This window comes from Molothrus aeneus, chromosome 9 (assembly GCF_037042795.1).
Source record: "Molothrus aeneus isolate 106 chromosome 9, BPBGC_Maene_1.0, whole genome shotgun sequence".
In the NCBI taxonomy this organism is placed as follows: domain Eukaryota; kingdom Metazoa; phylum Chordata; class Aves; order Passeriformes; family Icteridae; genus Molothrus; species Molothrus aeneus.
Window position 1 is genome coordinate 22,481,773 of NC_089654.1, and position 24,750 is coordinate 22,506,522.

A 24,750-nucleotide genomic window follows, 5' to 3' on the forward strand; every position below is an offset into this window, starting at 1 on the left:
TGTACTGCTTTGCATCATCCCAGGTTATCACTCTAACACACAATTCTACATTACTGTTATCTCTGTATTTCAAAAACAGACATACACTTGTCACTTTATGATTGTTTCCTAAGTACAGGCAGCCTAGTTATTCCTGTGACAGATCTGGATGGGGCGAACATGTCTTCCCAATTCCTTTTTTCTTGGGCGAGTCTTAAGATGTTTTATGAAGTATTTGATTGGATCCCAATTTCATCTCACAGATGCAAAAGGATGAATTTAATGGAAGCCAGTTGATGAAAAGCCCCTTCAAAATCCCTGTGAGCAGTTGTGCCTGTCAGATTCAGATCCAGCTTCTCCTGGTGGGCGGGCACTGCCACAGCCCTGTGCAGGTGGGACTGGGAGGGCAGCAGGACTCAGCTCGCTCTGCTGTGAGTGAAAATTGATGGGCAACGTTGTGGCAGCTTTATGGACATCTTCACAAAGGTATTTGACACCTTTCATTAGCATGGTTTCTACTAAAATGCACTTACTCACTGGGCTGTAAATTTAAATGTTCTGAGGTTTCTGAGGATTTTAGAAAGGGAGGAGGGACAGGAAGGAATGTCTTCTGTCTGTACTTAAAAAAAATAGCTTTGAAAGATGTGAGATAAGATGGGTTTCTGAGGGTTTTTTTTGTTGGTTTTTTTTTTTTTTTTTAGCAGAAGACACAAGCCAGAGAACTCACTGCCCGGGAAAGCTTTTATTTTGTAATCCTGTGTTGAACAAGAAGAAGTTTATCCTGTAGCTAATAAAACTAGTTTAGAATGCAGTTCTGTAGTGCAGGAATTTTTGAATATCTATTAGGGAAACTCCCTACTGTTGCCACATAAACCAGCACAGAAATCTATAGGGGGTGACCTTGAATCATTGAAAGTGTAAATGAACTTGAGTTTAGCAGAAGGAAACAGTTCAGGTACTTTTCATTTCATTGTCTCTAAGTGTTTCTGTTCTACCCTAATATGCAAGATTAAATTTTATGAGAGAATGTATTTTGATGTTATCATTAAAGACACCTCTGAGAGAAGGAGCAATTATTTTAATTTCAGTTACAAATTTAAGCCATCCTGCAATGCTGATCCTAACAGTCTGCATAAAAATAGTATCATATTGGTCTGTCTGTGACAGAGATCTTTAGTTGACCAGCCTTCCCATTCCTAAGAGTCAGCCATTCTGGCAGCTTCCATCAGACTGAGTGGGTATTTACCTTCCCTCACAGCTTTTTATTAGGGCTTTCTTCAGCAGCAAAATGAAGAAATATTTTGTAAAAATCCCGACTTGCTCTTTTCAATTCCACTCCAGGGTGGGAAGGAGAAGGAAAGTGGAGAAGGAAAGAGATGTGCAGGGTAGCTAATGATTCTAAGGCAGCTAATGGTGATCAGTTTTCAAATGGATTGCTTGGCATGCAGGTGCTTCTTACAAAGGCACTGCTTGAACAACTGAACTGCAGGTATTGAGGTGACTTTCTCCAAAGCTATTCAAGACTTAAGAAAATCAAATTATGCAATGGAAGTTATGTAGCTTGTCTTTTCAGGAAGATGGAGAACATTCTAGGGTTAATCCAACACTGGATATGCTCTTATCTCTTTGCACTGGAAGTGTGAGGCAATGTACTGATCTATGGGACAACCTTGACTAGTTGAGCTGCGTAAGTCAAAATCAAATGTTCCTGTGAACATCAGTGCCTGACTCAGGGGTCTGGGGGAGATTTTCTGGGTTTGGTAGGGCAGACTCTTCCCATTAACATTACTTAAAACTGACATGACTATTATTTTAATACAGAAGTAACATTTGAATGAACTTTAAAGTCAGTGAATACTTTGTTTCAAGGAAATGCTGCTGAAAATGTCTCTTGCTGCCGATCTCCAAAGATGATTGGAACAACTGAAATGTACCTACATTCAAATCCTTGGTGCACCAGCTGGCATTGTGCTTCATGAGGACAGGGCCCAAGCTCACACCACTTAACTTCCTCACATGCCTTCCCCACTGTGTTAGGGGGGCAGGTGCAAGTGAAGTCATCCCAGATGGAATAGCACACACCACCATTGTGGCAGGGGTTGGACTATGGGAAAGAGAAGAGAGAACCTCAGTATGAATCAGGGATGTTGGTCACCCAACTTTAGGCATGGGGGACTGTTTGGCAAAAAGAAGTTTTCTTTCTATTTCAGATGGAAAATTATAAAGACCAGTATTGTGACAGTACAGCATGTTCAATAATTAGTGAAAAACAGTATTCCAATCTCAAAGTAGTTTCATTCTCCCCTATGCAAACACAGTTTGCTCATGCTATTCATCATATGTAGCATAGCTTAACAAAACCTGCTCTTTCTAGCATTTTTGCATGTTTTCCTAATCTGTCATTATGATCAAACATCGTGTGGGAATGTACTAAAACATTTTAAAAAATTCCCCATTATAAGCATGTGAAAATGCTCTGAAAAATGTAATTCTTACCTTGCAGAGGTTGTCACCAGTGCAGCCTTGGGTGACATTGATCAGGGCTGGGTTGATAAGAGAATTTGGTGGATTAGTGATGGGGAAGAATTCCAGCAGTTGGTTATTCACTCTTACATCTTGGATACAGCCCTTGAAATACCTGCCATTTCTGTCAGTTTCTCTGTTATCTGGTAGGCCTCCAATGTAAAGAAAATCCTTACTTTGGATGGTTAGTGCTGGAGTAGAAATAAAGCCTAGGTAGTGAGAGGATTGGAATAACTCCACCTTATTTGGTTCTATTTTTAAGGTTATTAAGTAAAAGTTTCCATCGTTCACTGAGTGCTTCCCTAATAACTTCATGGAATTTAGAGCAAGCATGGTGAGTTTCCCACCTTCCAAACAGACTCTTAAGTAGAGGTAAGTGCTATTTCTCAGAGCCAGTAACAAGCCAGAAGGTTTGCGTGTTCGGACAAACATTGATATGATGAAGTTCTCGTTCTGAGTGGAACCAACAGGAAAAGCAGCATAGCCTGAGGAGTCCTCGGATCCAAACCGGCCTGGGATGTACTCTTGAGGTTAGAGATAGGGGAAAAGGTATAAAAACAAAAAGAAGAAGAGAAGGAAGAAAAATAAAATAGTTAGGGTTAAATGACAAAGGAGCTAATTCAGCGATTAAATAACTAGTTCTGGTGATATTCATGTATGGTAGTAAGATATGCTTCTATTTATGGATGAACAAAGACTTGGTCCAGTTGTAAATAGCTTCTGTTTCAAAACTCCTGTTGGCTTCCATGGCTGTAGCACTAAGCCCCATTGCAGGACCTGATGTTATATAATTGGGCACATTTTTCCTCTTTATCATGCTCTGTGTAATTCTGTGTTTTCGAGTAGTTAAACAAGGACAGCTTTCTACAGTTTCCTGAACTGGTCCTCAGAAAGATCATTTTGGAAAGAACCTACCTGCTTTGATCCTCTGATGACCATGGAAGTTAATGCAGTTCTGGGACTTTGTGATATTTTTTGCACATTTTCCAATCACAGAAAGCTGCTGGGCAAAGCCCTTTTCTTTGAATAGATCACCTGTGTGGTGCTGCAGGGGCTCCCCAGTTCTCTGACAGACTTTTTGCTGCTGGGGCTCAACGTATGCTCACCTACATCAACTTGTATCCAGCCATGAATCCGGACCAGTCCCTGAGTGCCCACAGAGCCATGGGAGAAACATGATCCAGGATTGAGTAAGTTTTCTTTTCTTTGTGCTTATCAATTAAAATGATTAAACCAAACCCATCTGTTTGTCCTTTACCCCTTATTTTCAGTAATGATTTTCAGTCTTTTAAGGATACAAAATATGTAGCCAAAACTGTATTTAATTCTAATGAATCATCTCTTTAAAGAACAACAAAGTGTTTCTATTTTTACACTGTAAGTTTTGTGATCTTGTCCTCAATATTACAGACTCCCTGCCTAAACAGTTTCAGGAGCTATTTTTCATATATCAAATTCCTAGAAAAAATAAACCAAGTTTTTTTTAAATGCTCACACAGCTGAAGATTCAGTTGTCTGAATCTTCAGACAAAACTCCTGGAGCAGGATGTCATGGGCCAACTTTCTGCCTGCAGAACTATGTTTTTTTATGACTTCATTAAAAAATTATGAAAAAAAGGGACCGACCATGAAGCCCCAACAGACCCTTAAAAACCACACTGCACTGCTATGGGGTATGGTCATATTGTTTAGCAACAGGAATAAATCCCATACTTGTTCCTAAACAGACAATTTCTTAATTTAATTGGAAATAGTTTATTTCTATTAATAAGATTGCCTATATATCTACATCTATTTGTTAAACAGACTTAATGCCTCAAAACACCAATTTCAACAAATAATTATTTCTACACACAACAGTTTTAAGTTATATCTTCTCTTGAGGTGTAACTGGAGATGGAGACACTTTTTTCATGAGGGTAAAAAGAAGAATTCTGCTGAACTGAGGGTTCCACAACTGCAGTATTAGAAAGAAGCCTTGATCTCCAGAAAGGCATTTCATATTTACAATTACCTTGTCACATTTCTCTCTATTTATAAATACACACATTTATCATCAGCCTGATCTGTTTGATGAGATGCCTAGCATCACCTTGGTCAATATTAACCTCTTGGGTCACAACATCTGGATGTTGATCAAAATGAGTCAACATCTGTTTGTTATTTTGTATATGTAGAGAAAATATTGCATCTTGTCAATTAAATACTTGGCAGCAACTTTTCTTCAGAAAGACACCAGCATTTCTTATGTCATCCTTTACCACAAGCCTCCCCCACTCTGCCTCTTTAGAAACCTGCCACAGTCTTTTACATGTGACATATATCTAGAACCTATGTACCAAAATGGCACGGTGCCACGATTAGTAAGGAATATTGTGGTCAGCAGGAAAGAAAAGAAGCATGCTTTCTAATCATTCTCAACAGTTCTAATGCCAGTATAAGCTGCTCCTGGCCCTGAATGGTTTTAATTTTGCTTCATATAAGAAGGCAAACTTATTTCCCAGATGTTGTCCTATACTCAAAAGTTGCCTTCCAAATCTTTGGATAAATTACAGCTACACTTCAAAGAAGTCTGTTACAATTACCTCTCTCACTTTGTCATTTTGCAATAAAACCAAAAGGAAAAACTATTGAAAGGTATTGATAAGTATTAGGTAGAGCATGCAAAATGAAGTTGTATTCAAACATTTGAAATGTATTTGAAGGCCCAGCTTTCTGCAGCAATGCATTCAATAACCCCTGAGGCCAGTTGTTCAGCTGATGCGAATCAATGTAGCTTCACTGGCAGTACTGCAGCCACGCCAGTTTGCACCAGTACAGGATCTGTCCATTCCAATCTCACCATGGCTCTGCTGCTGTGTTTAATTTTTTCCAGTCCACTTGGTAAATATATCTACATAAATATACTTATGTGTGTATACATGTATACATACATATTTATAGATGTATTCTTGCTCCCTAAAAATTGCTCTGCTGACTGTGTGTGGATGACAGAGGCAGAGGGAAGGGCATGGTGAAAAGACTTAGTCCTGTGCAATTTTCTTAAACAAAACTGCTTGTTTGAAATCCCTAAAACTTTGCCTGGGGAAGGATTACACAGCTCACCCCAAAGCATTCCAGAGGGTTGCTGTGTTTACAGCTCTAGGAGATCACCCAGCAGATGCAGCTGGACAGGGACCTCCTGTTGTCCTTCCACTTGGCCCCTGCCCACACTGCAAAGATCATTTGTAGCAGGAGAAGTGCTGCAGGCATCTGCAGCTTTCCTGCTCACCACTGCCATGGAAGCTGCTTGCTGAGATGAGCTCTTCTGCTCACCCAGACAGGGCCATGTTTCCCTCTGGTCCCCAAGCAGCTCTCTGGGAACAGCAGCCTGCACTGGGGATTGTCCAGCCCCACCTTGGGACCAGCTGAGGGATGAATGGACCCTGCTTCCAGCTGCTGAAGGCCTGCCTGCTCCTTGGGCTAATCAGATTAAGCTAAGAGTATAATCTCATTCATTTCTTTTAAATTGGAATCTGTCTTTTTTTAGCTTACAGTACTTTTGCTTGCCTTTCATTGCCTTAAATGAATCTCTTTATAAAAGCCTAGAGAGCGTGAGGATAAAATTTTCAAAGAATGCTTTGAAAATAAGTCAAACTCCAGGTGACTTATTTGCTTTCTAAATTTTACTTAGCATCCAGAAAACTTTAAAACAAGAGGAGTGGAATCCACCAGTTTAGCCTTTTTTTTTTTTTTCTTTTTGTCAGGCTGAAAAGCAGCCCTCCTGGGAAAGTAACTGGAAAATAACAAAGGTGTGCCACTACTAACCTCTTGCACTGGCTTACCGCTCGACATTGAGCCTCAGAGATGCTGGGGGTGACACTGTTTCACGGCCAGGTAACCAGGATGGTTGGTGGCCATGCTTTCAGCAGGCACAGCAAAGCCAGACCCCAGCAGGGCTCCCTTACCTGCTGCACACTCTGGCCCCGTGTAGGGCCGGTAGCAGTCGCAGTGGTAGCTCAGCCACAGGTTGATGCAGCGTCCCCTGTTCTGGCACGGGTGGGGGTCACACCAGTCCCTTTTAGCACATCCTGTCCTGACATTTAAAGATGACCCAGATGACACATTCTCTGGAGTAATAACATTCAAGTCTATCTCAATATCCTGAAGACAGCCTACAAATGAAGGTGCAGAATGTGTATTAAAGGTGTTCTGTAGAGAGTTGCTGTTCCCCACTGGTAAGCCGCCCAAAAACGTGCTCTGAAACGCAAACATCACCAGCTCGTTATCTATCTTAGCAGACGTTTTATTGAGACAGGATTCTACACAAGAGCTGTCAAGCAAATTAAGAATAACAGCTCTTGCCAAGGTTACCTCCACTGAATGCCATTCTCCATCACTGACATTATGTGGGATATGCAAAAGAGCCTGTGGCTGATTATTGACTTGCACGAATAAGTGTAAGTAGCCGTTCAGTAATTCCAACTTTGCAAAGGTGTTTTTCTCCCCTCGGTGAAACAGAAAAGCTGTGGGTTGCACAGTTTGAAACCTCAGGTTTATATTATAGAAAAAATCCTTTTTATGGGTCTGGGGATTCTTCAACAAAAGGAAACTGTTTCCTTGAAAAGAAAATGTGGTTATGGTTTCACAGTGTATTCCAGTATACCCAGGTGAACATATGCAGCTGAATCCGTGTTGGCCATTTTTTAAATGTGGGATACATATTCCATTGTTTTGGCATTGATGATCAGTACAGCCATGCAGAACTTCTGTACAGTTCCAGCCACCATAAAAAATCCCTTCTTTGTCTGCAGGTGGGCAATGGCAAGTGTAATTTCCAGGAAAATTCTCACAGATCCCACCATTTTGGCAAGGGTTCGTGTAACATTCGTTGACATCCTCATCACAGTGAGTACCTGAAGAATAAACAAAGAATTAGGCATTCTGGTTTGAACAACTGGAGCCCAAAATAACACTTTTAATAATGTGTTTCATTAAATTATCTTTTATTAGATAAATAGATGATGGACAAGTAAAAAAAATTACTTTAATTATAAATAGGCCATTCAATTGTCATGGCTTCCTTGTGCGAAGTATTATGTAAACACCTAAGTGATAATCACATTTTGGAGAAAAGAACCAAACAAATGCACAGTTTTGATATGGATAATGTAATGAAATTAAGATAAATGTCATCAGATGGGATCAATAATTGTTTCCTATGTACCTTATGGTAGCAATTTAGAATGCTTTGTAAGGAACTGAATTATCACATACAAAAACCCCAAGAGTTGTTTCTTAATTGCTATCCATAATATTGTATGGGCATCAGCTGGAGGATGATCTGCTGGTCATTCCTTCTTTTATGTGTTCATTCAAACAGTGTAAGAACTACAGACCATTATTCCTGGTCCCACTGGAAACATCTTGGAGCAACACTCTTCAAGTGACAGTCACAGGACTTATAGTGATATTTGACATGGTGGGTCAGGCTGACAAGCAGGTGAACACGCCTGAAAAATGTATGTACTGCAAAAAGTATGTACTACAGAGGAACTTTTTTACCTCTCCTCTTACAAAGTATAAAGCAAGAAAAGATGAAAGGAATACTCTCTCAAATGTATCAGAGGTTGATTGGTGATGAGAGAGCTTCTGCAGGAGATTGTCAATACAGTCTCATATTTCCTCTTCCAAATATTGTTTGGCTTCTGATATATCTGGTAAAAGGAGAACTCCTCATCTCAACCCCATTGTAATTGGATTGATGTGGCCTAAGTGGGTCTGCTGGATCACACTTTACAACAAAACCAAAGCTGTTTCTCTTGTAAAACTAATCTGTTTACCCCTCTGCATTGCTGTTCATTTATAAAGCAGTAATCACAGTAACCTCTCCCTCGAGGAATCAAGTGGATATGCATGCAGTGGATCAGGGAAAATCTGTTTCTCATCTCCCTTGAAAGCAGTCAAAATATCCAAATACTTTTCTGATAACTCATGCTAACTGTAACTCTTAACATTTCCACTTCCCTTCATAGTTATCTTAGAGAAAAATGAGAAATGCTTTGCAGATAGTTTTCAAACTAGTATCACCAGCACAAATTAAATAGATAGCTTTTCATCCATCCCCACTGCTGCCTATAAATAAGATAGTGAGATGTGCTGAGGCTCATGGAGTGGCAGCTGTGAGCACCAGGCACCACACCTAACTTTATGTACAAATTGACATCAGGCTTTATTTCTATAACAAAGCACATTTCCATTCCTCATGGAAAATTACAGAGCAGCATTCAGCCACGATGAAATGCTTTAAATGGCAGCAGATAAGTGTAGTTGCTCAGGCTAATTCTTTGCTTGCCCACTTTATTCAGTCACAGATGTAACTGGGCCCATTTGGGAGAGTGGTAAGTATAGGAGAGCCAGAAGGGAACTGAGAATTGGGAAAGATTTGTTTAAACGATTAGCCAGAGTGAAGTGATCATAGCAGGTACACAAAAGACTCTCTGTGCAGCGATCCAAGTCACTCACTCATCAGTCCTCAATTAAAGCATACACTGATTTTCCCCTTGAAGCTTCAGGCTCTGGAGCACAGCTAGTGCCACCTCCCTGGCCTGGCAGTGGGGTTTTGCTGCAGCAGTCTCTCTCTGTTTTCCAGCCAGGCTCGTCTTTATTCCAGTGAGAGGTGTCTGTATATACTGTAATGTACAGTGGCATCTGGCAGAACTGCCACTCATTGGGGCTGACTTTCTGCAAGTGAAGTGCAGCTCCCAAACCATTCCTGACTGGGGGCCAGAGCCATGTCTGCTTTGTCCAGTTTGTGATAATTTCAGTGTTAGCAACTTGTCCTGCTTTTGCTATTCCTGTATATGAAAAGTGAAGTTACTGTGAGCTGTTTCCTGTTTTGGTCCATGTTTTAGTACATCTCCTGCCTGATACTGCTCCCTTCCCTGCTCTGACATTGAGAACAATGTGTCCTTGGGTCTTTTACACAACTCAGTTTTAGTATGATGGCTATGGAAATGAAGGTCTCTGTGGGATTTTTGTGTCATAGATAAAAATTAGTCCAGCCCACAAGATCAGGTTGTGCTTAGCCTTGTCATAGGGCTTCAGAGTGGACAGACTGTGCTCAAGCATTTAGAGACTGGGAGCCTCCATGAAACATTTCATAAAAAAATCAGCATTGTGAATGGCCAGATCCTTAGTTGTTGCATTTTCAGTAATGTGTGGTGATTCTCTGTGTGTTACTGTATTATCCCACAGCACCTGCCAGACATTCCCTTTGCCTTGTAACTTGAGGTCGCAGTCACACTTTGCAATTGTGACTTCCCTGTGGAAAGGATGACACAGATGCATTTACCTTTACAATAATCTTTAGTGTCTATGTTGTTCTCTACTTCATCAGATAAGACATAATATTAACAAAATTATTGAATGAGAATGCTGATTTTTTTAAAAAATCATATCTATTTCTATCTTTAAATTTATATAAGAAATTTGATAAAATAAATCATAAATGTCCAACAAAGTAATAAAATTAGTTTTATGAGTTATTATTATTATTATCATAATTATTTTCTTTGTCTATAGAAAATGAATAGTATCAGTTATTAAATATAAAGTGACTCTTATAGAGCCACTTAAATATATAGATTTCATCGTCATTTCAGTGTCAAAACAATGCTTATTTTTTAAGTAATGATATTAAAAATACATTGCAAAATAAATATTTTATTGGGTTGTGCATATAGATATACATGTGTATGCAGTTATATATAGGCCTAATATTTCATAATAAGATTAGCACAAGCACAAATATAGGTCACACTAAAAGACAAATAATGAGTCATTTTTTTCATATCAAGAATAAATAAATCAGCTGTTCATGCAAGTGGTGTTGATACTGCTTGTTATCTGCCAATCGCTATGCAAGCAAAGACCACTGTCAGTCAAGATAAAAGCACTCTAGATAAAAGGATTAGTCAATATTTATAGAACTGTATAAGCAGTTCAAATAGCTCAGGTTGGAGACATTAGCATGTAAAAAAGTATTCTCAAAAGATGTAAGGCATACCAAAACAAGTGCAAAGGCAGCCATTTTTTTCAGTGATTATATGCATTAACTCAGCTAAGCATATTCATGTTTGTAAGGGAAGAAGTAAAGTAAAATCATACAGCATTTTCTCTTCTAAATATATATTACATCCTGACATAAAATTTCAGATAATTTGAATATTTTTAAAGATTATTACTTTTCCCATCTGTGAAGCTTTTTTTTCAAAACAGAGATGAAACAGTTCCGTTGATTTAGTTTGATAGCATCATTCATCTGTCTCCTTTTTTCACTTACACATTATTACTATATGGTGGCTATTTTCTAACAGTCAACCACTTAATTAAATTCTCTTTTTCAAATTTAGCAGCAAAGATTTCCTGCAGAAGCAGGATGACAAAAGCAATTATTCAAGCACAATTCTGCTGAATGCCACTGATTTCCCTTTGGATTAAACAATTATAAAAGTGTTATCCAAATGACACTTTTGATACACACCTTTGGTTAGAAATCTTCTTACAACCTTTTGCCTTTCCAGTCCCCTGACCCTAAATAAATATCAAGAAACTACAAGCAAGCAATCTGGATAAGGTTCTACACATTCAATACAGTCTAAGTACACATTCAAATCCACAAAAAGAAAGATTTACCTGTAAACATTGTCATTACAATGATGTAAACTTGTATCCTAGTTGCAACCATCTTTTTCCGCAGGAAAATTTCCGAAGGAAAAAGATTGTTTAGCACTTAAGCAGTTGACAGAGTAAATTTCTGTGAAATTCACAACAGTTCTTAACATAAAGGCTTCCTTTCCAGGATTAGCTTGCTCCACTTCTGTACCTGCTGATGTAGTCTGATGGTGTATTTTGCCCAAGCCAGATCAACAAGGCTTAAAGTAAGCCCCATTAAACTGCTTACACAATAGATATGTATCCTATTTCAATTCTTTTTTTCTTTTTTCTCCAAGTTCGTGCTCACACTGAACATTGTGTGTTTCACAGAAATGCATATTATTAGGATCTATTCAAAACTGATTTGTCACTTTTTTTGTTGTTGTTTTGGTATTGTTTTTTAAGCCTTTTTTTTTTCCTTTCAACAGGTTTGTTAATCCAGATCAACTCTGTCATGGTCACTGTCATTCAGAGAAACTGTACATCTCAATAAGCAGATAGAAAGGATCTAAAATTTGATCCTGTTTTTTTATTTATAAAGTATTTTTGTTCCATTTGCTCTCTCTACTTAATGGAAGTCTGTGTCTCTAGATTTTTGAGTGTGCTAAAGACATGTAAAAAATAATTTACTAAAACATTTTTTTCTTGAGCTCTTAAGCAGCATATTTTGATTTAGACTAAATTTAATGAGGGGAAAATCGAGTTCAGGAGATATAACTACTTATTTCTGTGATAACTTTATCAGCAGACATTATTTTTGTCACTTATGTTTATCAATTTCTTCTTCTAACTAATTTATTCACTAATTAGGAAATTTCTGACCTTGTGTCACATTTGGGTTTAGGTTCACCAAAAGACTCATACACAGAACACAATTTTGGATTAATTTAATCTACAGTTCACAATTGCTTTTATGGAGATGCTCAGAAAGCTGCTGCTTCTTCCATCCTCTGACACAGGCATCAAGTGAGTTTTCCTAGAATACATTTAAATACTAAAGGGTAAAAATTTCACCCAAACTCTTGGAAAGGTAAGGTAGCTTAAAAAAAAAAAAGTTCATTTTGATAAGTTAGTGTGAATGCACCTGATTAGTAGTGCTTATCAGACATCTCATGCTGCAGTTTGATATTTAATGTGCACTTTATTTTGAATATTGCAGGAAGAAGCTGGAGGTTCTCAGTAGCTGTCATTCCTTTTGCAGTGTGACAGTGACAACAGGACTCTGAGGGAAGGTTCTGAGCAGGCACAGAGGGGACAACAGGTGGGGACAGACATCTGCTCTTACAGCTCAGTGACACCACGGGGCTGGTGGCACACTGAGACAGGGCAACTTTGGAGCAGGGTATGCAGCAAATGGCCCAAAGCTGTGCCAGAACCACTAGTGGGAGTTGGAACAAACCTGCCAGGAGCAGAGACTCTAATACAGTCAGATATGGTGTTTAATAACATTTTCATATAGAAACCAAAGAGAAAATTCCATGAGAAATCACCATAAAGCAGGTATAAAACTTGTTTAATTCTGCACAGAAAGTAATTGTCAGAGGTTCTCTGTCAAACTGGGATTTGCTTATGGTTTGGGATTGCCCTGGCTTTGCTCTGGTTGGTGTTTTCATAAAGGATGTGGATATTGGCTCAGAAAGCTTGCCTAGTAAGTTGTCTGATGAAACAGGGTTAAGTGAAACTATTGATTTTTAACAGATAAAATGACCTTTATAGAGGAACATAAGAAATTGGAGAAATGGTCTGAAAAAGATTGTATTCAATTCTGGAAGAGCTCACTCAGTTTCCATAGTCTCAGGCCAGAATAATTAGCAATCAGGTGAAACAGTAGTTTCAATCTACAATGCTTCAGTTTCACTGAGTCCAGTTTTAGCTCTGCACTGAAAGGAAGATTTGGATCAAGTAGGAAGAATTCAAGGAAAGTAATGAGAATGACCACAGGTCAACAACAAATGGCTTATGAGAAAAGGTTAAAAAAGTAGGGCTGTTCTGTCAAAAGACAAGCAGAGGAAATGGGACACGGTAAGAGTTTTCAGTGTAGAAAAGAGAGCACTCTGTGCCATGAGACCACAGTAAACTGGTGAAAAAGTCACAGGTTGGCCTGCACAAGGAACATCCAGGTCACACTCTAAGAAAATATTTCTAATGGTAATAAGGTGACAAAGTTTTTGCATATGATGCCCACTGGGAGCCATAAACTCTACTGTGGATCCTTAAATCTTGGTTAGAGACAAAAATGTAATGAGACACAAGCCAGCAAATGCTACCTTAGACCCACACACAGCCCAAATGATACCTGCATGCCTGTCCCTTGCACATCTATTTTTCCATGGTTTTGTTCCTCCCTAGAATGAAATCATTCCCAGCAATTGAGCTGTAGGTGTGTCAAACTATACCTGCACGTACAGGTTATCTTTAGACATACAGGTATCAAATGCAAGCAGGAGTAAACCTTAGAGAAACTGAGAATTTATCATCCCCTTTAGAATATACTTTATGAAAGACAAAGAGTTTGGAATAGCACCTCCTCCACCTGTATTTTAGACCTTTGGAAATACTTGTTAAAAAATCCTACCCCAGGTGCAAACAAGTCTCTCTTCAAGGGACTCATTAATCCTGAGGCCTACAGAAAGATCTGGCAGAGCACATATTCTTCAGGGCCCCAGGTTTTAGCAGACAATCATGAAAATTCTAACTTTGCCACATCTGTGCAGATAATTGCAAAGAGATAATTACTTTTTGCTGGAAGGAGGAAGTGCATGTTCATGAGTGGGTAAGCACAAGGAAATAAATTGACCATCTCTGTGTCATTGTAATTAAACCCCATGCTTGTGGGTATAAATCAGTCACCATGCAGGTCAGGAAGGAAGTTTTACTCCTATGTACATCAGTGGAGACCAAGGGAAGGGTATTTAAATGGATTTTTTTTCACCTATTTTTTCTTCAGTAAAGAACTGGCTCACGTTTGATACTGAACTTCATGTGACCAGTGCTCTGATCTTGCATGGCCATTTCTGTTTCTCTCCTGGCAGGAAAAACTTGTGTAAAATGAAGGACAGAACACAGAGTAGAGCTGGAGCACATGGAAAACAGGATTTTTTTAAATGGTAGGCTAATAAGCATTTGTTAACATTGGGCTAATTTGCACATGATACCTTTCCCACTGAACTCTAATTTCTTAAAGTTTTAAGACCTTGCTAGTTATTCCTTTATTGCACACAAATTCACTATTCTGCTATTTTTCCTCATGCCATTTGAAATGTATGTATAAAGTTAATACTGGCTAGGAAAAAAATTAAAATAGAAATAGAGTTGAGTGGCTTGGCTTAATCATTAAATATGTCACTCTAGCTGAGGGATATGGAATTCATAATGTGCTACATTCAGAATGGCATGCTGTAATTCAATCTTTTTAAATGTTGCTGGCCCGAAGCTTCATAGACTAGTTTGAATTTTCAGTAAAAATTAATTTTTTTAAAGTAGTAAAAACCCCCAATCCCTTAATCTCTCCAATCAGTAAAGGTTTCTGAGAGCAAAAGTACTTGGAAGTGTTTTTCCACTTGTTTCACGTGTTTTGTCACACCTAAAATAGTTTTCATTTGAAAAGGAAAAAAAAAAAAACCCAGAGAAGAAGAAAATCATGTACATGCCATAGGTGATTAGTTGTTTAGTGAGATCTGGCATGTTTATTTTATTTTAGGAATATTGGAACCAGCCGCCTGGGCTGGCCCTGGCTGCAGCTCCGGGGCGGACGGGGCAGCCGCAGGGCCACGCGCGCAGCACGGCCGGGGTCAGGGGACACTGCCTGGCAAGGGCCAGCCCCGTGTCCTGCAGGGGCAGCACAGCCACGCTGCTGCCTGCAGCCTACCCCTCCAGCCCCCATCTCAATTTGCACAGCCAGCCATGTGGATCCAATTGTGGGATTAGGGGCTGAATCTGGAGTAAAGAAAAACGTGCTGAAGAAATACGTCCCTGCGTGGCACTCATTTTGAGTGATGAAGGCAAGGAAGGAAATCAAATGGTGGCAGCCCAGTTTTCCCAGGCAGCATCCTCCTGGAGTGGGTTTTCTGGCTGCACAAACGTGTTGTAGCTATGGCCATGCTGATGGTATGAGATAGGAAGGGGAGAAGAGAGGAGGGACAGGGCAGCTACAGAGTGTGACAGGTTAGAGTAGAGAAAGGTGATGGAAAAAAGAGTAGGAAAGATTTTGGAGACTAAAGAGATGAAAAAGTAGTGAAAGATGTGACTGGGAAAAAGGAAATAAAACAATGGGAATCAATGGTACCCCTGAAGATTCCTGTGTTGGTATTTAACACAGAATTCTTGTTGGACATGGGGGCATTTGGGGGTAGAAAGAGAACAGAGTATCTGTGTAAGGCCATCCATCAATATAGGATGTGTGAGGGGTGCTAAGAAAGACTGCAGATCATAGATAAGGTCTACAAAGAGATCTGGGCTAAAACAGAGTGGGAAAAGAAGGCTGTGGGAGCAATACTAGAGACAAAAAATTTAGGAAAAAACCATCCATAGAACAGCCATGTGAACTGGAGCAGAGAAATCAATTCACAAAATACTGAGAGAATTAGGACAGACTTATAGAAAAATTTACATTGAAAGGGACCTTCAAAGGTCTGGTCCAGTGGTCCACTCAAAGGGTCAGGACATCCAGAGAAGAAATTGTAATAGCAGATTTCAGAGAATTTGTTCTTTTATACCTGATTCTGGACCAGATATTTAGAAGCCAAAGAAAGATATTTGGTGTTCTGCTTTCCAGTATGGGGTTTTTCTTGTGTGCTCTGTAAACTGGCACAAAAGAGTATGTGCAATCCAGGAAGTTTTCATATATTACCTTTTAGAAAACAGTGCAAGACTGTCAAATTCAAAGCATTAATGATCTAATTTGCATTTTCTGTAGATTTATGAGCTTGTACATTGAGATGATGTGTGTGCATTTGAACAGAAGTTTATCCAGAGGGATCTTAAAACAACCAATACCTTTGAGTTGCTTAATGAGATCATACAAGGTCATGTTTCATTGACTTGAATATCTGTTTGGAGCATATGATTCACTTTGGAATTAGGAAACAAATTAATTTTCTGTCCTACAAACACTTTAGGGCTTTAAAAGAGTACTGGCTGTTGATGAACATACCCATTGAGAAATGTACTCAGTGTCTTGTCTCCCCTAAAAGGGATTTTCTTCCTTGTCTCTTGCTAGCTGTTTCCTATTTGTTTTAACTGAGTTAGGCAAGCACAGCCACTGTGCTGTCTAGTGTGAAACGGCTTCTGCCCTGGAAATGGCACTCTGGAAAATTTCAGTCATTTGCAGGATTTTCTCATTTTGTTATAACTAATGTGAATTTCTACAACATGCAAAAGTGACTGTGTTTACATAACTTCATTGTCAGTCCTTATTAAAACAAACTGAAACAACCAGAAGGCCGGAAAATCATAATTTTAATAGGGCCTATAGAGTTTAATTGATAATGGAGATATGAGAATAGAAAAATATAAAATATGAATGGGTGAGTGCACATAACGTTTATGCTGTATTTTGAGCTGTGCACAGCATAACTGTATAAAAAGCATGGCTATGCTGTGTATAATGACATTTCTCTATTCCTAGAGTATATATATTTACATTATTTATTATCACTTTGAATATAGAAAAAAAATCCAAGCTTTTTGTACTGAATTAGCCACTTATTATTATTTTTCTATGTGTGTTTTCTTTCCTGGATATGTGTGTTTTCTTTCCTGGATGTGACCTGCTCTAGAGCAGATGTAGATGCAGAAGACCTGAGATTTTGGGCTGTGATCCTTCAGTCCCGCTCTGTGTCAGTGGGAAGGGCAGAGGATTGTACCTCTTTTCACTTCAGCAGCAGTGTTCATTCCCCTCATTCCCTGCAGTGTTAGTGTGAAAACTCATCTAAATGGTGCCTTTGTTCATCCTAGGTTTCATATGCTTAACTCCTCTTGAGGCTGGAAGATTGAGACCCAAGCTGGCTTCATTTTAGCCTGGTCACATTTCAATCCTGATGGCAGTGGGACAGCATGGACCTCAGCTAGCACGGTGTGTGCTTGCCATGGAATCCTGGCTGCCTGCTGGGGGATTTCCTGGAGCATATTAGAGGTATGAGATTCAGCTAGATTACATCTAGTTTTTCTATGTCTTTATGTTCTACAGTTCACTTCTGTAGCTGTGCAGACTTTTTCACAGTACAGCATTTAAATAGTTTTCTTTATTTGGTACTACAGGCAGTGATTTACCATGATGTTCTGGCCTCACCAACAGGTCTAGCAACAGATTCTGAACCCTCTTTGTTAAGAAAAAATAGTGCCCACAGGACAGAGACTAAGCCATAATTGTATTGATCATTATAATTCTCTGTATTAGTGTCATGTGGTTATCACAGCGAGACTTGAAGAATTACAGCAGTGGGAGAGCAATCTGAATCAGATCCACCAAATCTACTTCTAGCAGTTAATTATCAGCATAAATTAGCTGTCTATACCAGGATTCTTTTTCCTTTCTCCAAGACTGTTTATTGAAAGTGCAAAGTTCATTGTCAGCCAGGAACGGAAAGTGTTTTCCTTACACAATCAACAAAAATCCTTTTCTAAGTTAATTCAAATATTTTTAAAGGGATCAGCATCCAGGTCATCCGTAAAAGGCTAGCTTAACTTCTTTGAAATTCTCCTTGTACCTGAAAAAATCAGTCCAGGCACCTAAACAGAAGCAGGTTGTGCCTTACTAGAGTCACCTCTGAGTTTATTTCAAACAGTGCCAATGAACAGGCATAAAAATACTGGGCTTTATCACCTGTTCCTCTTATTAGCAAACACTGTATAATTAAGAGCTAGATGCTACAGGGAACAATTAATATAAGAGCTTTTATGTAGTATATCACATAAAATTAGTTTCAGTACTCACTTTATCAGCTTATTTTTATTACTCGAAATCCCAACATATTCTTTCTGTCCTTGAGAAGACCTTAGATCTGGGACTCATCAGTGCTAATTAATTGCCAGCAAACTGCAAAACTCCTGAGTCCAATCCAACAAAAGCATTAAAGCAATAACTTTATTTATTAACAATTAAAATGGGAACTGTATATGTGTGTGTGTATATATATATATATACACATACATTTGTGTATACAAGATTAGAGTTTTTTATGCACCTGAGAGTTTGTGCTGGGGAGATAGGTAATCTTCAGGAAGCACTAAATTCTGCAAAGGGATTCTCCCTCCAAGTCCTGCACCTAGGGACAAAAAGCCCATGCAGCAGGAGAAGCTGGGGCCAGCTGGCAGGAAAGCAGCTCTGCCATGCTCTGAGCAAGCTGGGCATGAGGCAGACGTGGGCCTGGCAGCAGAGAGGACCAACACATTCCTGGTCTGTGTTGGGAATTGTGCTGCCACCAGGTCAAGGGAGGTGACTCTTCACCTCTGCTCAGCACCAGGGAGACTCTGCCAAGCCCAGCTCTGCTCTCCCCAGCTACAAAAAAGGAGCAGTGACACTGGGGCAGGTCCAGCCAAGGGCCCTGAACGAGTTGAGGAATTGGAAAATCTGTCAGGAGGAGAGACTGAGAGAGCTGGGGTTGCTCAGAAGTTGAAAGGAAAGCCAGTTGTAAAGGCAGGAGTTAGCCTTCAATTAAAATATAATATATAAACTTCACCCCAATTCACCTGTTCCTTCCCTTTGAAGAACTGTGTATTGCCTGACTTTGTGAATGTGATTGCTCTCATGGATGGAATTCTTCTCAAGACATGGTCACATCAGTGTGACTCTCAGCTGTGTAGATGTCCTGCTTTCAATTTCAAAATGCTGCATCTTGTAAAATAATTCTTTTTTATCAGCCACAGGTGGGAAATCTGACACATAATTGTACTGTAGAAGCTAAGAGCTAATATTAGGGTTCCTTACTCCATTCCCCTGTACACAGGCTTGGCAGTGTTAATCCAGGAAGGTTTGGAAGATTATGTGTACATGACAGCCTTGAGGATTTCCATCATCGTGATTTTCCTTCCAACTCTTTTTTCGAAGAGCATAATGACCTATGACAACTAAGTTTTATTCTCTGAGGAGCCTGACATTGCTTCTGTTTAATGGATCAGACAGTTTGTGATACATCAGCTCTAGACACTTTCTTCCCCATGTCAACCTGGGGTACCTCTTCAATATTTCCCATCTGTGCTGACCTGTGTGATCAAGAGGTCATGTCCTGAAGTCAAACCCAGAATCCAAACACTCACTCCTACCACAGGCCAGACTATTAATGCAACCCATTTAATTTACATCAACTTGGAACTTGACATTCAATTTCTCAGTCCAGAAGCAATTATTTTTAAAGGAACATGCCAACAATATTGCTTGGCTTAGAATGGTGAAAGTTCAAAAGGGTAAAAAACATTTCACACCATAAATAAAGAATTGATTATACTTGAAAACAAAGTTTGTAATTACTACTGACATTTCTGAGCCTAGATGAGGTGCCTTTTATGCTTTAAAAACTGATGTCATTCCTGCCACTGGCATTATGGGAACCTTATGTAAGGGTCTGAAATAGTCCTTTGCTGATATTTTAAGTACAAAGAGGAAAACATGAACATTTTGCACAATTCCTGGGTCAAACACTCTTTTTTTTGTCAAGAAGGGGTGCAAAATTCTTTCTCCCTTCAGCCCAATAGTCTGTGAACAGGACCACTGGCATAATTAGTAAAATTCTTAATTTGTTGTTCTTGTGTGAAAGCCAAGCCTACAACGTGCTACGAAATTTTAACTAGGTATAGTCCTGTTTGGATCATCAAATTACTCTTTTTTACTCAAAATTATGGTGCTTGTTTTCTCCATAGCTTTTACAGCCCTGGGTGGACTCTGCATGTCTGGCTGCAGACCGATATCCCTGAGCTTCCCACGGAAAATCCTGCTAACCAAACTGTGTGGTGCAAAAGCTGAAAACTGCCACTAAGAATTTGGAGCAGCAAACAGGGCTCATCACAAAGTCCTCAGGAAGCAGCAGCTCCCAGATCAGGCTGCAAGGAGAGGCAGCTCTAGCCAGAGCTCAGGAATGTCTCACGGACGCTGGACATGGACAGCATTTCCTGCTCCCTCTGCTGGCTCACAGGTACAGAAGGGGTACTGAGCTCTGGTTCTCAGAGCTCTGTGGGTACCAAAATCCTGATCCCAAACCAAACAAATTCCATGTTTTCCCGGCAGATTATACTTTTTTAGCAAGGTAATACAAGGTCATGCTAAGCTGTGTAAAAACTTTAGTTTGTAAACAAAGCGATGAATGGCATTATACCATTTATATTTATATTTATGTTATAGCAGTTTAACAGCAGCCTGCAAAATTAATCTCAATGTAGGTCAATATTGTCAACATAACAAACATATGCAAAGATCATACATTTCCCACTGTCAGAGGCCAGGCATGCAAAATAATTATTAAGTAGTGAAGACCAACAGCAACTCTCCTTATTAGCCAGCATGCTGCAAATTTTGCAGAAAGGAATGAAGACAAATCCTTGATTCTCACCTCAAAACAATCCAGCCAGAAAACTGCACCCTTCAAAACAGCAAAAATGAAAGTTGAGGACCTTTTTAACTAGTAAGGCTTTCTATAAGCAGAGCAAGTACTCTGAATTAGCTGTTATGGATGTGTTTACACATGTGTGTATTTCTTTGTGTATTAGCTCATATGTGTGAAAACACATTTATTCTACGTGCACATGGTTCAGAACTACCAGCCCATGTGCTTTTTCCTGACTGAACTCTACCAACTTCTCCCATGCCACTCATGAGCTCCTCTGCTATGTAAGGAAAGAGAAGTAATGCCTCTTAAATGTTTGGCTGTATAATTTAGTGTATTTCCAAAAAACTGGATTTTAATGGAGTTCACAATGGTGACATCATTAAGGCTTGTTTTGAAATCATCTGTTGAACAAAACACTGAACTATTAAATCAGGTAATTTTGTTTATCACTTGACATTTCACCTTAAATATGCCATAAATTTAAAAGTATTAAGAAAGGAAAATGGTATTAGTCCTATAGCACAGGTCTTCTTTTTACTGTCTACTTTCCAAGCATTTTCTCCTGAGCAGTGAAAGCTGGATGTGTAGACTTAAAGAAAGCTCCTTTCTGTTTGGGCAGAAGTTGTCCATCTGCTTAACTTTGCAATTTGCCTGTAACTGAACCAGAACAATGCAATCTTACACAAAGCAGTGCTAAAAAGCATATTCTGTAAAGTAATTCCTGAGATGGACAACCCAATTCTGAAGGAGATGAGAAAAGTTCTGCTGTCAGTTTGGTGTGTGCAGGACCTTTGATTTCACACAGGTTTGTGCATGATTATCACTTAGACCACACTTTAAATTCAACTCTCATTAGTGGTAGCCTGTGCCATCAGGGGCAAAAACAAGAAAGAAATAAAAAGGCCAGAGAGATTCTTCAATAGAGAAAGACAAAACTAAGCAGGTTCATAAGCTCAGTCAAGAGGTGGCAAAATTGGATTGTAGAGAGGCTATAAATACATGAGTTATGCCAATTAAAAAGGCTAGGAAAGGTTTATCCAGAGATTTAAGAAAGAAATCAAAAAGGTAAGTAGGCAGTGCTTGAAGAAGGCCCCAGGAGGAAAATTCTTACTGGATAGACTTGATTTAACAAGTAGTCAATCATACGATGGAATGACCCACCAAGAATGAGTGTCAGGAAAATAACAGGTGCTTAAAAAGCATTATTCCTGATGCCAAACAATATCCAACTGCCTTATTTTTTAATTTTTTTTTTCTTTAAGCATTTTCTCCCAGGTACTGGACATATGAATTCATTAAGTCTAAGGACATTATCTGTCTGTGTGTTGCAAGATCTGGGAGTTTATGGATTAAAAGCCATTCATCCCCTCCTCCCTCCCTTCAAGGAAAAAGCTTTTCATGCTAAAAAGTGTTTATGTGCAACACTGTTTAACACAGAGAGATGTGCCAGATTCAAAATACCCACTGCTTCCAGGCTCTGTCAATCACACTGGACTACATTATACAACTTAACATATCAGTGCAACTAGAGAAAATAGATCGTAGTAATGATGGGTCAGCTGTCAAATTTTAAAGCATAAAACTCTATCCATGTTCTGAAAACAATAATGGTAGATGCTTCCTAATGTTTGAATAGCATATATTTCTAACTAAAAAAAAAAAAACAAAACCCAAAGCATCTGACCTTTGTGCACTCCTTTGGTGCTGAATAATGCAGAAGTGATGGCTGACATGTCCTTGCATTCCTAGTTGCAACTTGCAACAAGGAGAGAGATTGTAATACATATTTCTCATAAAAAATATACATTGGTACATCAGGGCTCTAAATATCAGTTCCAGTGCTACAAACCAGGTTTGGGAGCTAATTCTGCAAAGAGTTGTCATGAAAAGCTTGAGAGCTCATTTCCTAATGATCATGGTTCAGCTTTTACTAGATTTTAACATAGAGCAGCATTACCAGTAAAAATACTTTTCTGTCAAAAACTTCCCTTGTATAACAGAAATAATAGGGACAAGCTGAAATTCTCAATAAAGCCAAATTTTATTTCACTACAAGGAGTCCTCTGCATAGTCAGTGCTCATGCTAGGTGTGTATTTTTTTTCTAGGGTCTGAAACTATAATCTCTACTTGGAGCACATTAATTGGGGTAAGTGGATCTGATAATGATGCACAAATACATCCTTCATGATCTGTCCATTACTTGGACTATTCATTGAAGTAATGTCATTCATTATGATCCTATTAGAACTTATTCTATTTTTCTGAAGTGCAGATAATACCCAAACATTCCAATTCAAGTGAGTGAAACCCAAACTGCAGAATACTGTAACCACATAAATGTTTTCAGGTGTTATTAATAACACTTAGGGACATATGCTACTCTTTTCTGAAGTGTCTTCCACCAAATCAGGATTCTTTAACCAGTGGTAAACACTAGGTAACCATTACAGGTAGAGTCAATGCCTTCAAGCAATCGCTCTCACAATCTGCTCTCATGCAGGGGGCAAGTTAAGTCATAAGAAGATTAATTTTTGCCAAAAAAAAAAAGCTATTAGGCTTTCATAAAGTGTCTCAAGATATGGGCTGTTAAGGAAAGAGCTGTCATGAAAAACACAAGTCACTCTTAGTTGCTGTGGTGATTTATATGGTGAAAGAATGTAAAAATTACACTTTCTTTTACTAAATGGTATTTCTTAAAATTGTTCAAGAGGAACACTACCTGCAGTAGAAATGCAATTGAAATGTCCCACTAGAGTTCTGTAATGGTAACTGATAAAGGAATGACAGATTCATAAATTCTTCCAGTTACAACCCAATTTCAGGGCTACCCACAGTGTTCTGAGGTATTGCTGCCCTTGCATGGCCATTACCTTACTGAGTGTGTGAACTGTGAGCTCAGCCTTGGCTTTCCTTCTGGAGAACTATCCAGAAGGAGTAATCACACTGTGATTACTAACAGAGTGCTTGGTCTGGGACCTGAGCGTGTGACAAATCATTAGTGCTTATTGCAAAGAAAGCAGTTTGATTGAGAATGAAGAGACAAGCAAGAAGCCAGGGAGCATGCCTCATTCTTGGGGCCTTGGAAGCATTGCTGCCCCCTGGAATAGACCACAGACCAGTGGTAAACTTTGTCTTTCTAAGAGAATATTCTGATCATTTCCAAAAATTAGGAAAAATGGAGAGAAGGAAGAACTCTGTGGCAGAAATAGAGGAGGAGCCAACTGAGAGGGGATCAATTCTGATGACAATGTGAACATCTCCTTACCAGGCTGCTACTAAATGAAGAAATGTTAAATAGTATTGGTGGGTAGAATCATTAAAAGCTTGCCCAAATGCTCTTTCAAGATCAGAGACTTTAGCAGAGTGGGGAAAGCACTTTAAAGTGCTAATTGTCTGTTTGGTGTAGGGTTTTTACAGGCAGTAGGCGCCTGCCAGGCCCTGAGGGCATCCTCTGCTGGTCCAGCCCATGCCCATGGAGTGCTGGAGCCGCTGGAGACTGGTTGGGAGCAGGGACAGGAGCTGCTCCTCCTCCTTCCCCGTGCTTTTGAACCCAGGGACACCTGGACATCACGGGGGCTGGGACAGAGGTGGGGCAGTGCTGTAGGAATCTGTCCAGGAAAGCAGCCACGGCCACGCTCAGAGAACAGCCACATTGTTCGTGTTGTGCTGCACATCTCCCGCACACCACCGAGCTGGTTTTGTAAGGGAACATTTCACAGCAGCCCAACAGTGAAAAGGGGATCCTATACTGACTTTCAATGCAGTTTGGGCAGTGAAGAAATGTGTCTGCATGCCAATTACAGCCTCTCTGTGGTTCCAGAGTGGTAAGAAGTCGAGAGAGAGAGAGAGAATCGCAAGCCCTAATTCTATTTTTTCAGCAATTTATGTGTGTAGTACACAGAAATGTACTTGGAATTTTTCCTTAAACCAGCTAATTTTGATGGATATTCCAAAGTATAGACATTTTCTTTCTTGAAACTTTGCTTATATGGAAATAATAATTAGCAAACA

General features: G+C 39.4%; 1 protein-coding gene across 1 annotated transcript in view; it reads right to left on the minus strand.

The window, feature by feature from the left end:
• The window catches only part of CRB1 (crumbs cell polarity complex component 1), a 100,336-nt gene that overhangs the window by 32,247 nt on the left and 43,339 nt on the right, over nucleotides 1–24,750 (minus strand). The window contains exons 6-8 of the mRNA XM_066555632.1: nucleotides 6,450–7,397; nucleotides 2,476–3,026; nucleotides 1,918–2,083 (exon numbers count right to left, since the gene is read on the minus strand). Of these exons, the coding sequence (XP_066411729.1) occupies nucleotides 1,918–2,083; nucleotides 2,476–3,026; nucleotides 6,450–7,397 (1,665 nt within the window). The remainder of the gene's footprint in view (nucleotides 1–1,917; nucleotides 2,084–2,475; nucleotides 3,027–6,449; nucleotides 7,398–24,750) is intronic.